General features: G+C 32.2%; 1 protein-coding gene and 1 long non-coding RNA gene across 13 annotated transcripts in view; one reads left to right on the top strand and one right to left on the bottom strand.

Annotated features, from left to right (window-relative positions):
* The window catches only part of LOC122507952, a 238,741-nt gene that overhangs the window by 59,307 nt on the left and 165,783 nt on the right, over nucleotides 1-13,651 (top strand). The gene's annotated exons all lie outside the window — the stretch shown is intronic.
* LOC122507939 (homeobox protein cut-like) overlaps nucleotides 1-13,651 on the bottom strand; it is a 115,876-nt gene that overhangs the window by 52,225 nt on the left and 50,000 nt on the right. For all 12 annotated transcript variants that reach the window (XM_043620962.1, XM_043620954.1, XM_043620952.1 and 9 more), the window contains one exon: nucleotides 476-667. In XM_043620962.1, coding sequence (XP_043476897.1) covers nucleotides 476-667 — 192 coding nt within the window. The remainder of the gene's footprint in view (nucleotides 1-475; nucleotides 668-13,651) is intronic.

Genomic DNA, 13,651 nt, shown 5'->3' with positions numbered 1-13,651 from the left:
CCCTCATCTATCGGAAATAAATTCATAGGAATAAAGATTCAGTTTAGTCGACGCGCCGCGCTTTTGCCTGCGTGAGGGAAGAGGCGATTATCACCATTAAAAAAAAAGAAGGCTCTCTCTGAATACCTTTCAATTCAACCGCATCGATATGATGCTGCTACATTCCCAGGGAAAAATTGAAACTAAAATCGACACGGTATGCGTTTTTCATCGGCAAATACTCATTGAATCTTTTCGTGTAAAGCCCCTCTCGGTGTTTTTTTTTCTCTTTTTCGATTCAAAAAGTATGAGTGCAAACTTCTCTTATGATAGAAAAGGCGAGCTGGTGTTTTTTACGCCCTAACCCCGCGAGAGTACCCTTAAGTGTAAATAGCGAGTCATTTACATGAAAAAAGAGGTTTTTAACACTGTCTGAATTTTTTATATGGGAATCAATATTTACAAGTCTGTATTTGCATTTTTTTTTGCTACTGACCTCTTTGTCCTTGGTTTGTAGTTCTTGTTCAAGGTTACTGTTTGGCGTCCTCCTTGGATTCGAATCATGACTCTGCTCTGTTCCTTGAGGATTCTGGGACACATTTTGTCCCTCAGTCTTTGAATTGCCATCGTTTACCGCGGCAAGCTGCTCCTTTAATGCAGTGACCTCCTTTTCAGCCAAACTTGCTTTCTGTAAATGCCAAAAATTGCGCAGGTGTTAGAATTTTCAAACATTGAAAAATAGAATACGAAATTGAATTTTTTTTGGAAAGTATGAGGTCAGTGTCCCAGAAAAAGAATGAATTTTAGGTTATACGACTAAAAGATTGAAATCAGTGCTTGAAAAGTTTTATTGAAAACGAACTAACAGAGTATTTAAGTCTGTAAGTTTACGGCCCATTCGGCGCCGATATTCTTATAAAATCCAATGACGAACGGAAATAGCATTTGAGCCCTATGTATACGGCGTTACCACCTATCCAAAGTTCTTGTGGTGGTTAACGATCCTCAACCGGTCGGTTGACCACTTTTAAACAACACATATACATATGAAGACACACAACTCTATTAACAACTCTGTAAATTTTCCCGATCGTTAAAGCAAGTGCGGTGAAAATCAATCAATTTCGTTTCGCGCGAGTCTTAATTTCATAAATGAGAAACATAAATGAGAAAATGAAAGACTAAAAATAATTTTGACAGATTTGAAATTAAGAAAGGGGGCGAAAAAATTTTTGTACTGGGAAAGTTATATTCTATTGTGATTCTTTTCTTTTACAATTTAGCTTTGTGAAGGAAGCATATAGAGAGAAAAAAAGAGAGAAAGAGGGGGGAAGGGCGATAGGCCAGTACCGAAGGTTGGGATTACCTTTTTAAACTTTCCCCATAAAGTATCTAATAAATATTGCTCGCGGGCTCGTTGTTCTGCTCGGTCGGATATTAATTATAGATGCTTTTATATTCAAAGTAGCTTTCTATCTCCCTGTTCCTACCCCTATTCTTTCTTTTCGTCTTTCATTACCGACAACTGTAAGTTCGATTCAACTTTTGAGTCCTGTTTATGAATTTTGCAAATTCGTAATTTTAGGAACTATTTCGAAGGGTTGATAGGACCTACAAGAAAAGCTTCGCGTCTTTCTTTTCTCCAAAGTGGATAATTTCTATGCAGTTTTTATTGGTTTGAAATTGTTTTCATTTTTCAAGGTATAAGAGTTTGGCGAAGTATGCAGAACAGCAATTTCGGAAAATTAATTAACAATTGATTCGAGTCTTGAAGAGATTTTTTTCTTTGGTGTTAAGTGTAAAACAAGTCATTAGGTAGAGTTTTGTTAAAAGTTTTGAGCTAGAAAAAAAGAAGTGCTATTATTTTTGCGTCAATGCGATGATTTGTGGAAGATAGAAATCGAACGGATTGTGAGGAGGAAAAGGGAAGACAGATCATAGAAGGGAGAGAGAGAGGATAACCGACGGCTAGTAATGACCCATTGTTTCCTGCAAAAAACCTTGACGATGTTATCGATAATTACGAAATGATATGGGAAGCATAAATACATATCCGCGCGGCCGTTAATTCGCGGCTGCTCTAATGACGGAGACGGATACGTATCGATAGTCAACAATTCACATCCGGTTTATTTGTCACGTGGAAAATCACAAACACAAAAAAATGGAATTCCAATTATTACAAACATAATATGTACCTATAATTTTGACTTTCAATTTTTCAAATTGATATATATTTTTCAGCAAGGTCGAAACAATAATTGAATATTTAAGAATTGATTTGGTAAATTACAATTGATAGTTGAACATTTGCCTTTATTGATGAGATCAACAGCGGCACGAAGTTTGAGTCTGCCGGACGATATTTTACTGCCGAATTCGTAATTACTTTAATTGGCTCCAGATGCTAATTAATGACCTAAACATATGCCGCGCTATATAGATCAAACCCGATAGGAACTTATGGCGTCACGGGGACAGAAAGGGATTGGGGTGAGAACGCATGTGTTTGTCATTACAGAACCGCGCGACGATGCTATCGAAGTTAAAGAAACTGTACATAGAATATAGAAAGAGAGGGACGGACGGGTCAATTCTGTGATCGATTAATTATATAACCTTTATATTTTCATGACGAGAAAATACCGAGTCACTCGGTACATTACGTTTTGTGTCATTAACTAAATTACCATTCTCTTTAATACACTCAAATCTCTTGTGAAAACCGTGAAATTACTCCTGTATTGTTTTTTGAAAGAAAACATTTTTATGGTGTTTTTTTGTGTTTTATTTTGTTTTTTATTTTGTGGAAAAAACAGGAGTGATTCTTTTTTGGATCAAGTGATATGCCCGAGGCAAATTTGCTGCTGGGTAACGAGAGTGAGAGAGTGAGTTTGGTTTCGTGACGCGAGTCATTAGGGACGCAACTTTTACACAAGTAACGACCAGAGCGAAGGTCGAACAGAGAATGAAAGGCACCTATCATTAGGATGGCTACTGGCAATAGCCTGATCCACGATCATCGAAGATCGATTATCATTTTTCTTCTTCTTTTTTTTTTTGATTATGAGAAAAAAGGCCGCAGGCAGTGTCTATATAGGAATATACCCACAATAAGTAATAAGATTCGAGACCATGATCGACGATTTGGTCTCCATTTCGTCTCGCTTCTTGATCCTGTATTTTCAAATTGATGGTTAGTTAGTATTTGCCGCCAAGGTTCCACTGTGACCCGGATCGATCGGTATTTATCGATTCGATCCGGAGATCAAGATTTTTTTTTTTGGTTGGTAGTATAGATTAAGTGAATAATTACTATCATTTGGGGAAAGGATTTTATTTTTGAAAATTGGAACTGGAAAATGAAAGTCAAGGTTGAGAAGAATTTTTTTTTGGGAATTAGAGTAAAAAAGCACAAACGGATTTTATGGGGTTTTTCTTTCTTCTTTTGTTCTTTGCTTGAGTTGAAAGTCCACACGTGTGATGGCTCATGTACGGACATAAATGCCAGTATTAAGCACCGTTCACACGTGTGAGTAAACGTGTATGTCTTTACCGTGGCATGCGAGTAACAGCTGGCATTGGTACGAAGTAATACGTATATAGCAGTCGTGCCCCGTCAAACGTTGAACATTCTTTGTGCACCGAGAAGCGATTCGAATAGATCTCTTTTCTCTCCTGACTCTTCTTCCTTCCTTCTTGTCATTCTTCTTCCCTCCCACCCCACTCTTTCTCTCTCTTTTCTGTCCTCTTTATTTCTTTACACTTCTCCCTTCGTATTGCTTCTTCTTCTTCTTCTTTTTTTTTTTGTCATTCTATACTTGAGAGTGTGTCTCACACACTCGAAAATCCTTTTTCGTCGATCTATAATCGCAACACATGCCGGGACCGCAACATTAGAAAGTTAACTTTTTTGCTTGTTAGAAGCTCTCATTGAAATTACAGTCCCTTTAAGACATTCGTTAGTGAGAAAAAGAGCCGATCCACCATTCGTGGTCGAAGCAAATGCAGGGTTGCCGCAAAAATTTAATTTTGTTTTCCTAACTGTTCCCTGATTTCGGAGAATAAATTTTGACTTTCTTCCTCCTACAGAATATTCTGATTCACTTCTTTTTTTCAATAAATATTTAATCCTTGTTATTTTATCATATGAATTGCGATTTTCAAAAATTTCGTATTCAAACCGTTTGTATATGGTATGGTAACTTTTACTATACTTTCAGAGTAAATTTTATTACGTTCAAAGTACATATTTGTAAAAATTAGTAAACTTTACTTCGAATTCGCAGCAAAATTTACTCCAAAAGTAGTCAAAATTACCAGAAATTACCATCATTTCGATTCTTCATTACTAGAATTTTCAAACTCGAATTCTTTTTTAAATCAATTTTTTTTAAGTAATTCTTGAAAAAGTTCTTTCAGTGTTTTGAAATTCTTTTGTTTACAATTTAATTTTAGAAAATTTGGATTATTCTAACATTCATTAATTAAATGGATTAGAAATTAAAAACTTGAAATAAGTAAAAGAAAATTCCACTAAAATTTTTGAAAAAAAATAATTCTACAGAATTCTTAATTAAAAGTATGAAAAGTTCAAATTTTCAAAAACTTTAATTTGAAACTTTTCGAAAAATCAATTATTTCTAAAAATCCACGCCTTTAATATTCAATTATAAATTTTAATTGAAATACATTTTTAAATCAATATTTATTAGAAAATTCTATGAGAATTCAATTATTTAAATACAAAAATAAATTATTTTTTGATTAATTGAATCTCTCTTAAAATTCAATTCCCGTAAAGAATTTTAACAACAAATTTTTAAATAATTGAATTCTTTCGATGGATTTAAATAAAATTTTTAAAAAATAATTACATTTTTCGAGAAATTTGATTTAAATTGTATTAAAAAAATAATTGAAATTCTACCAAGAATATTATTAAAATTTTTGAAAATAATTAAATTCTTGAGACGAATTTTATTAAAATTTCTTTTTTAATAATTGAATTCTTTTGTAAAATTTTATTAAAATAGTAGACATTGAAAATAATTGAATTTTGACAAATTTTTGAAATTAATTAAATTTCTATAAAGAATTTTGTTAAAATTATTTTGAAAAAAATATTGAATTGTTACAAAGAATTTCGTTAAAATTTTTGAAAATAATTTAATTAAATTGAGGAAAACTTTAGAAAATAATTGAATTTTGTGATAAGAATTTTTGAAAATTATTATTCAATTCAATTATTCAATTATTTTTGAAAATAATTAAATTTTGTGATATGAATTTTATTATTTTAAAAAAAAATTGAATTTTGTAATAAGAATTTTTGAAAATTATTCAATTCAATTATTATTCATTCAATTATTATTTAATTATTTTTGAAAATAATTGAATTTTGTGATACAAATTTTAATATTTTTGAAAATAATTGAATTTTGTGATAAGAATTTTTGAAAATTATTTTTCAATTCAATTATTATTCATTCAATTATTATTCAATTATTTTTGAAAATAATTGAATTTTGTGATAAAAATTTTAATATTTTTGAAAATAATTGAATTTTGTGATAAGAATTTTTGAAAATTATTATTCAATTCAATTATTATTCATTCAATTATTATTCAATTATTTTTGAAAATAATTGAATTTTGTGATAAAAATTTTAATATTTTTGAAAATAATTGAATTTTGTGATAAGAATTTTTGAAAATTATTATTCAATTCAATTATTATTCATTCAATTATTTTTGAAAATAATTGAATTTTGTGATGAGAATTTAACTATTTTTGAAAATAATTGAATTTTGTCTATAAGAATTTTACTATTTTTGAAAATAATTGAATTTCTGCAACCATTTGTAATTTTGCTTCAAAATTAAATTTGTTTTAGTGTTTTTAACTATAAAATTCTTCTATAAATCCATTATCTTTAATAATCAATTAAATATATTATATATTAAAAAATTTAACTAATTTCAAAAAAGAATTTTAGTTATTAAAATTTTTTAAAAATCTAGGTTTTTTAAAATTTCCAATTAAATTTATTTAAAATTGAAATTTTACTAGGTATGGCACCATTTGCTATGCTAGGTATGGTAACATGTTCTATGCTAGGTATGGTAGCATTTCCTATTATGCTAAAAGTTGCAATGGTAGCATTTACAATTTCAACGGTTGTTGTGGTTAAAAATAGCTTTTCCTCCTAATAAATTAGCATTAATCCCAAAAATGTTTATGACACATCAAAACGAATTGAAAAAAAAATAAATCCAAACCGATTAAATTAAATAATTAGTGAAAACAAAAAGAGGCCTCCTCATAATACATTAAATTACCAATTCAGAAGAGACGAGAATAGAAAATCGCCTTGACATTTCCTCACCTTTCATCTCAATCTAAAAAGCCAAAAGAAAGAGGTGTCGAGAGCAAAGAGAAGAGAGCGTGTCATGTTTCCCTCCTTGACGATTCGTGTATGCTCCGAGTGTTTCCAAGCCGCATAATATTGCAGTGTCTAGAGGGTCTAGGGCCGGTCGATATCTTAATAATAAATACAAGAGGGGTTCATTCTGATGGCTGGTTGGTGTGAGATTGAAAAAGGGGAGGTGATTGGAGGACGGAGGGGGGCTTCGGGTAGAAAGATGAGACGCATGGATAACTCAAAAGCTTAAAGAAGAAAGAAAAAAAGAGTGTGTATTAGAGTAAGAGAGAAGGGCATATTACAGGATGTGAGAAGGAGGTGATTGCAATAGAGAGAGAGAGAGAAGGCGAGAAGATTCGCACCTCGTGGTGTAATGAGAAAATTTGAAATATCGCACACTTCCTCCCCACAACCCTCTACCCGAAAAAAAATAACAGCCCCGTAGTCATAACCGACTGATCCACCCTGCCTCATCCCTCGGGAGATTATAAGAGGGCGGTATAAGAACCTCTTCTTCTTCTTCTTCGTCCTCTTTTTTTTTCTCCACTATAACTCCCTCTCCCATTTCGTGGCGAACCAACAATATTCTCTCATAACCAAAGTCCTCAGGGTGTATTTCAATCCAATGGAAATACTAACATTTAAAAACTCATTCCTCTCTCTAACTCATTTAGTTTCATTAAGTTGAAAATTAAAAATTAAAAATTAAAAACTTTTTTAATTAAAAATCTCTGTGTGAAATTTAAAAATTTTATAAAATAAAGTTCCGGTTGCTAAAAAAAAAATAAAATCTGGATTCTAATACAATATAAAGGGATAATAAAGGAAATTTATAAAATTAGACTCTCTATTGTCTTTGTTGGATAAAGTTTGCTTTTGATAATTGGACATGTGCGCGCAAACAGAAGATGTAGCTTTCTGATTGGGCAAATTTTTTTTTGAAAGTGTTGAGAGTGTTTCAGAATTTAAGAAATGTCAATATATCGGAACAAAGAAAATTTTTTGAATCCAGGGGGAGTGGGGGACAATATACCGCAAGTATCGCTAAGGAAAAAATCACCCTCAATCTAGCCTCGAGGCATTGGCTAAAAAATGAAGAAAACCCTTTGATGTGCTCTGTTGTCCTAATGAAAAATTAAAGCCCCTTCTTAAACATCATTAAACACAAGTACTCTTTCAGATTTTTCTATCTTCCATTCCTGTTTTTTTTCTTGTGGCTTATTTCCTTCATTATAAACCTGTTTTTTTAATTTAAAAAGGAATTGGTTTTTTAAAAAACCAATTTCTTTTTAAATAAAAAAAATTCAGTTTTAAAAAAATTCTTTTCTGAAAAAATTCTTTTTTAAAAAAATTCCTTTTTATAAATTATAATGAAATTAAAAGCTGTTGTTTTTTTTTTGTTGGATTCGAAACTGAATGATTAGATTTTAAATATATATCGATCATATGTAAATGACAGCGAAGGCACAGTAATTATACCGAGTATACCCACAGAAATTATAGAACAGACTTCCGGTCGAGGCCATTTGGAGACGGAGACTAAAAATTCTCACGACTGTTTCTAATAAATCAACTACACATTGTAAAAAATTACCGATCATCCAGACCCTAACAAGCGATGAGAGATCCTCCACCAAAAAGAATATACTTATTTCCTACAAGTCGGTGCGATTCTCGAGAAGATGTCAACGTCGATTTTCTCTTCCAAGAGTATATTAGTTTGGCAGTAAAAAAAAAATTCCCTCCTCGCGCAAAAGATGTCAAGAGTAAGAGAGAGAGAGAGAGAGAGAGAGAGAGAGAGAGAAAAAATGTTTAGAACTTGAAATATTACTCATGATGGAACAAAAAATAAAAAAAAGGTTTCGTTTGGTGAACTTGTGTCGTGTAAAAATGCATTTGCTTTCAAACAATAGTCCGATATGGACGAATGACAAAATCGGTAAAGGGAGAAATAACCGATTGTTGAAATTTGCATGAATCGATCACGATTGTTTGGTCGCGGAATGAGCAGCCGGCCGATGCACGACACACAGGAGAAATAATTCGCAATCCATACGGGCTGCTGGGCAATCGAGTTACCGTTTTGCCATTTCCATTCCGCTCGGTCCAACGAACGACAATGGCCTTTCGTCAAAAGCCAATCATCTTTATGTTCCTTTCCAATCGATCGTGTCCAGTTGTAATTCGCAAAAAAAAACCTCTCCTATAGTTATTAATTTTCAGCCGGGTTTTTTGTTTTTCTCCCCCCCCCTCTCTCTCTCTCTTTCTCTCCCTCTCTCTTTTTTTTCTCTTTTCTCTCTTTTTCCTGGTAAATAATCTTCAAAAGCTGTACCCATTCTTTTAGAGCAGAAATTGTCCCTTAAAATAGGGTCAAAAATGGACTGAAAAGTAAGAATTGTTTTTTACAGAAGAAGAAATCTGGAAAAATTGAAACTGACTTAAAATTGAAATTAGAAATAGGAATAGGAATAGGAATAGGAATAGGAATAGGAATAGGAATAGGAATGGAAATAGGAATAGGAAGTTACAAGTAGAGGGGCCTTCCGGAAAGAATCGAAAACAAAAAAAGAAATCAAGTCTTTGAAGAGTAAGTTTGAAGTCAAAAGTAATAGTAATACCTGAGCGCGGCATGGTGGAGCGACTATATTTTTATGATTCCACCACAGGGGTCTAATGGCACCCTGTGGAAAAAAAAGAATAGTACAGGGATTTGGTATAGACGTCATTGTTTCTGAACGCGTTCGACACCCTGTTGGTGAACTCCCCCATTTGAACTCCCCATTTCCCCCCACCCCACCCCATTCTCCTTGCCGCGAAAAACTACCCTTACAAAAGGGGGTTCACCATTCAAGCCACTTTTTCATCCTTTTTCCCTTCCCCCTTCCCACTTACTCAAAAAAAAAAAACCTCGTGCAGTCTCCATTCTGTTTCGCTCTTCGCGCATTCTTCCACACATAGATTACAATATTACCACCTCACCAACCCCCCTCTCTTTTTTCTCTAACATGCAGGACCCACGCCAACTCATATATATATATATTTTTTTTGTTTTCTTTTTTTGCGTGAGCAAGAGACGAACAACAACCCTCTTTTACCAGCGAGGAAACGCTGATGTATAGGCGCACTTCTGATCATAACATAAATTTTAATGATGACCCGTGATGAAAATATAAGAACACCTCGATATTTATGGCGTCTGTTTCATGTGTCCGCTTTGGTTCCTCCTATTCCGCGTCGCGTTCATAGCGCGAATCTGCCTACGCCATCTCTTTCTCAAATGCTGTTTCGCATTTATTTAGAGAAATGCTTGTTTGCTGTGTATATATATATGCGCAGGATAATTGATGTTTTTGGGGTCTTAAAGCGGTATGCTACACTGTTTCTTGAGAGATGATGATGATGATGATAATAATAATATGAAGGAATTTTTTTTTAAGAATTTTTTTATAGATGCATTTTTTTCAATGAAAGACTATTGGAATTTGATTTTTTGGAAATTTTCCTATGGTTCTCCTTGGAGTTTCTTTGGGTTCTCTTTTTGGGTTCTTCTTGGACTCAATGAAAGCCTATTGGAATTTAATTTTCCAAAAATTTTCCTGTGGTTCCCCTTGGAGTTTCTTTTCTCTTTTTGGGTTCTTGTTGGACTATTCGAATTAGATATTCCAAAAATTTCCCTTTGGTTCTCCTTCAGGGTTTTTACAATTTTCTCCCTAGAAAATTACATGATTTTTCCATGATTTCCAGGTGATAAGATAATGATAAAATTTCCATGACACATTAAAAAAAAATTTTTGTCAGTTAAATCAGGTAAATGTCATGACACAAATTTTTTGTCAAAGAAGTTAAGAAAATTGAGACTTTTTCGATTTATTTTCAAAAACTGTGACTTTTTCGACTTTTCTTCCAAACATTGCAACAAAATACCAGTTTTTAGTAAAAAAAAGTGCCACTTATTTTGATTTTTATAACGCGAAAAATAACTATAAACAAATCTTTCAAAACTTGTTTTTGAATAGTTAAAATTTTGTAAAATTTAATTGAAAATAATTTATTTATTTCAAGTATTTTGTTACAATTTTTGAAAATCTACTTTTGAAGAATTTGAATTGAAAATTTTGAAAATAAAAAAAAAAATAAAAAATAAAAAAAAAATATTATAAAAATATATATTATTAAAAATATTATACCTTAATAATTTAAGAAAAAACTATGGAGAGTCACAAAAATTTATTATTTATGTATTTAAATAATTGAATTCTTGAAGAACTTTTGGAAAATTATTTAAATTAATTGATTGAAGATTTAGGGTTTTTTTTTAAGAAATTAATTAATTTGAGAAATTCTTAAGAAATTTTTTAATTTTCCAAAAATATTACATTTTTGACATTAAAAAACAATAAGATTATTGATGACGATTTGTTAATTTTTGTTATCAGAGGTTAAAAATTATAAAAATAAAATAATATTATATTAAAAATTACAAGCGAGATTTTCTATCAGAATTTCCTAGGAATTTCTGTCCCGGAAACTTTTTCAAGTGGGGAACCACAAGAAAATTTCAGAAAAATCTATAGATTTTCCTGAAATTTTCTTGTGGTTCTCTTTAGGTTCTCTTTAGGTTCTTTTTGTTCTCGCAATGAAAGCCTACTATTGGAATTAGATATTTCAGAATTTATTTTGTGGTTCTTCTGGGACATCTTTGGGTTCTTCTTATAGTCTCCCTTGGGTTCCTTTGGATTCTCTTTGGATTTTCCTTAAAGATCAAAATTCAGATTTCGAATTACGATAGAAATTTAAAGAAGTCACTTTTTAGTCTTTTTTTCGAAGTTGAAATCGATCTTTAACCTATTGCTGACTTATGGGGATAAGTCAGCAACAAGCCTGACGATTTCTGACGATAACGGTCATTAGCAATAGCAGAATGTTAAATAGAATATTTTTCGTTGATGCTTTTCGAAAAATTCATATAACCCTCGACATGAGCAATTCGCGAACGAAGATTCATCGTCTCTCTCTTGAAATTTTTTATTTATTTTTTTTTTTTGAAAAATATATATTCGAGTGCGGTTCCTCGTTAGCAGGGTGAATTGGATGGTAATTACTGTCGAGTCTCGGTTATCACTGCGTCTATATGTCTATATACAGTCTGCCCATCCTAAAACTGTCGAAACTGGGAGGTGAAAATCGACAGTCAAGTTGAGCGATTTTCCGCAAGGCTCTTTCGATGAATCCGTATATAGACGGTAACATCAGGTCTTTGGCTCCTTCATCGAACTCTCCGAGGGTTCTGGAGTACGCTTCGAGGGTTGAAAAGACAGAGTGCATCCACTAGTTCTCCCTCTCCCTCTCTCTCTCTCTCTCGCCCACAAACCCCTTTAACTGCCCCATCTTTCTCCATTTCGCTTCTCTTTTCCGATCCTTTCGTTTTCTCTCCTACAAAACCATCCCCCAGCACTTTTGACGCTTCGCTCTTTACAAAATCCTTTGATTTCCATCTTTTCGGGGTGGGTTTCTCTTCGATGTATGCCTATAGAGGAGAGAAAAGGGTTCCTTTTCCGAACCCCTCAGTACACGACCCCTGATTGGGACGATAAAGGCTTTAAGGTGGGGGAGTGGGAGGTAAAACACTAATTAGTTATCAAAGGGGTTTTTTTGGGGATGAGAAGAAGGGTTTTGGTGACAAAATAGTCGATTTCAGCGTCATTGCGGGTGGGGGGAAGGGGGGAGATAGTCTTCTAAAGACCTCGTCTTGGATAATGTCCTTCTATGTCTTATAATATACACTCAAGAGTCTCGCATTGCTTGTGTTGTGTGTATTGATTTTCGAATCATTAATTCTACGTCTAATCAGAACTTGTGTGATATTGAGGGGATGTTTCTGGGCTAAAGGAGTGGAAGGGGGGGGGGTGAGGGAAGCTTGTACTATCGCCCGTGACTCGAGGGGGTGTGAGAGCGAAATATACGTGTTGCTGACTGAAACGTCAAACTCCTCATATACGAGCGTGCAATGCAAACAACGGCAAATACTAATATCCACGTGCACATACCAAGCACGTGTAACCCCTTCGGATATGCCAATCTACCACACCTGACTCCGTCAGTTATGTAGCAATTCGAAAAAATACCGAGTTTAACGGATATATAAAAACTGTCCATTACAGATTGTGTCTTTATTTGTATATGTATCGCATGTAAACCTGTAACGGAAGTTAAAATTTTTGGATATTAAATTGATTTGTAGAAAGGATCTTTATTATAAAGATTTTTGGCCATACACCACGTGGTCACCCCCCCCCCTCCTCCCGTTACTGCAGTAATGTTACATTTTTTTTTTTTTTTTTTTTTTTTTTACAGTTTTCTTAAAAGTGTCAAATTAATACTAAAGCGGAACAAATTAATTCGAAAAAATTTGATCTGTTTTTTATTTGATCCACATTTTTAGTATCAATTAGTTGCAATTTCATACAGTGTGCAACAAAAAGTCATAAATATTGAAATGATTTAAATTTTTTGTTATCAATTTGATACTTTCAAGAAAACTGTGCATATTTGTAAGATATTCTTATTTCTAATTCAGGGTAGACACTTTTTTCGTAAAAAAGAATTCACGGTCATTTCCCGGTCATGAATTATTTTTCCCGGTCATAAAGAATAACTCTGGAAATAAATTATTCCATCATGAAAGATTGAAAGAATTCCCTGATTTTTAGACAAAACTTTGACTTTTTCACAAAACCCTAAATATATTTTAGTTTACACCAAAAATAATTGAAACTCCTAAATATATTTATAATGCATTTTTTTGAATATTTTTAATTGTAAAATCATTTGGAACTTAAATAGATTTTTTGAAATAAATATTTAATTAATATCCATTATTTTTCCTTAGGAAGATTTAAAAAAAAAATCCAAATTTTAAATCCTAAATTCGAATAATTTTTTTGAATTGCTACTGTAACTTATTAAAAATTATTTTCAAAATTTCAATTCAATTTTTTTTTTGTAAAAATTTGAACTAAAATATTTCTAAAATCCACTTGTTTACAAAACAATTTCATGGAATTTTGAATAATTTGAAAGTTTTTCAATTAAATATTATATATTTAAAAATATAACCAATTTGAAAAAAAATGTGAATACAAATGTTTCAAAAAACTAACTTATTCAGAATTTTTAATTAAAATCTATTACAATTCAACTTTTTTAAAACTTTAATTTGAAAGTTTTTAAAATTCAATCTGTATTAA

Source organism: Leptopilina heterotoma, unplaced genomic scaffold, assembly GCF_015476425.1.
Source record: "Leptopilina heterotoma isolate Lh14 unplaced genomic scaffold, ASM1547642v1 Lhet_52, whole genome shotgun sequence".
In the NCBI taxonomy this organism is placed as follows: domain Eukaryota; kingdom Metazoa; phylum Arthropoda; class Insecta; order Hymenoptera; family Figitidae; genus Leptopilina; species Leptopilina heterotoma.
The sequence above is the reverse complement of the archived record's forward strand: the minus strand, read 5'-3'. Positions and strand labels throughout refer to the sequence as shown.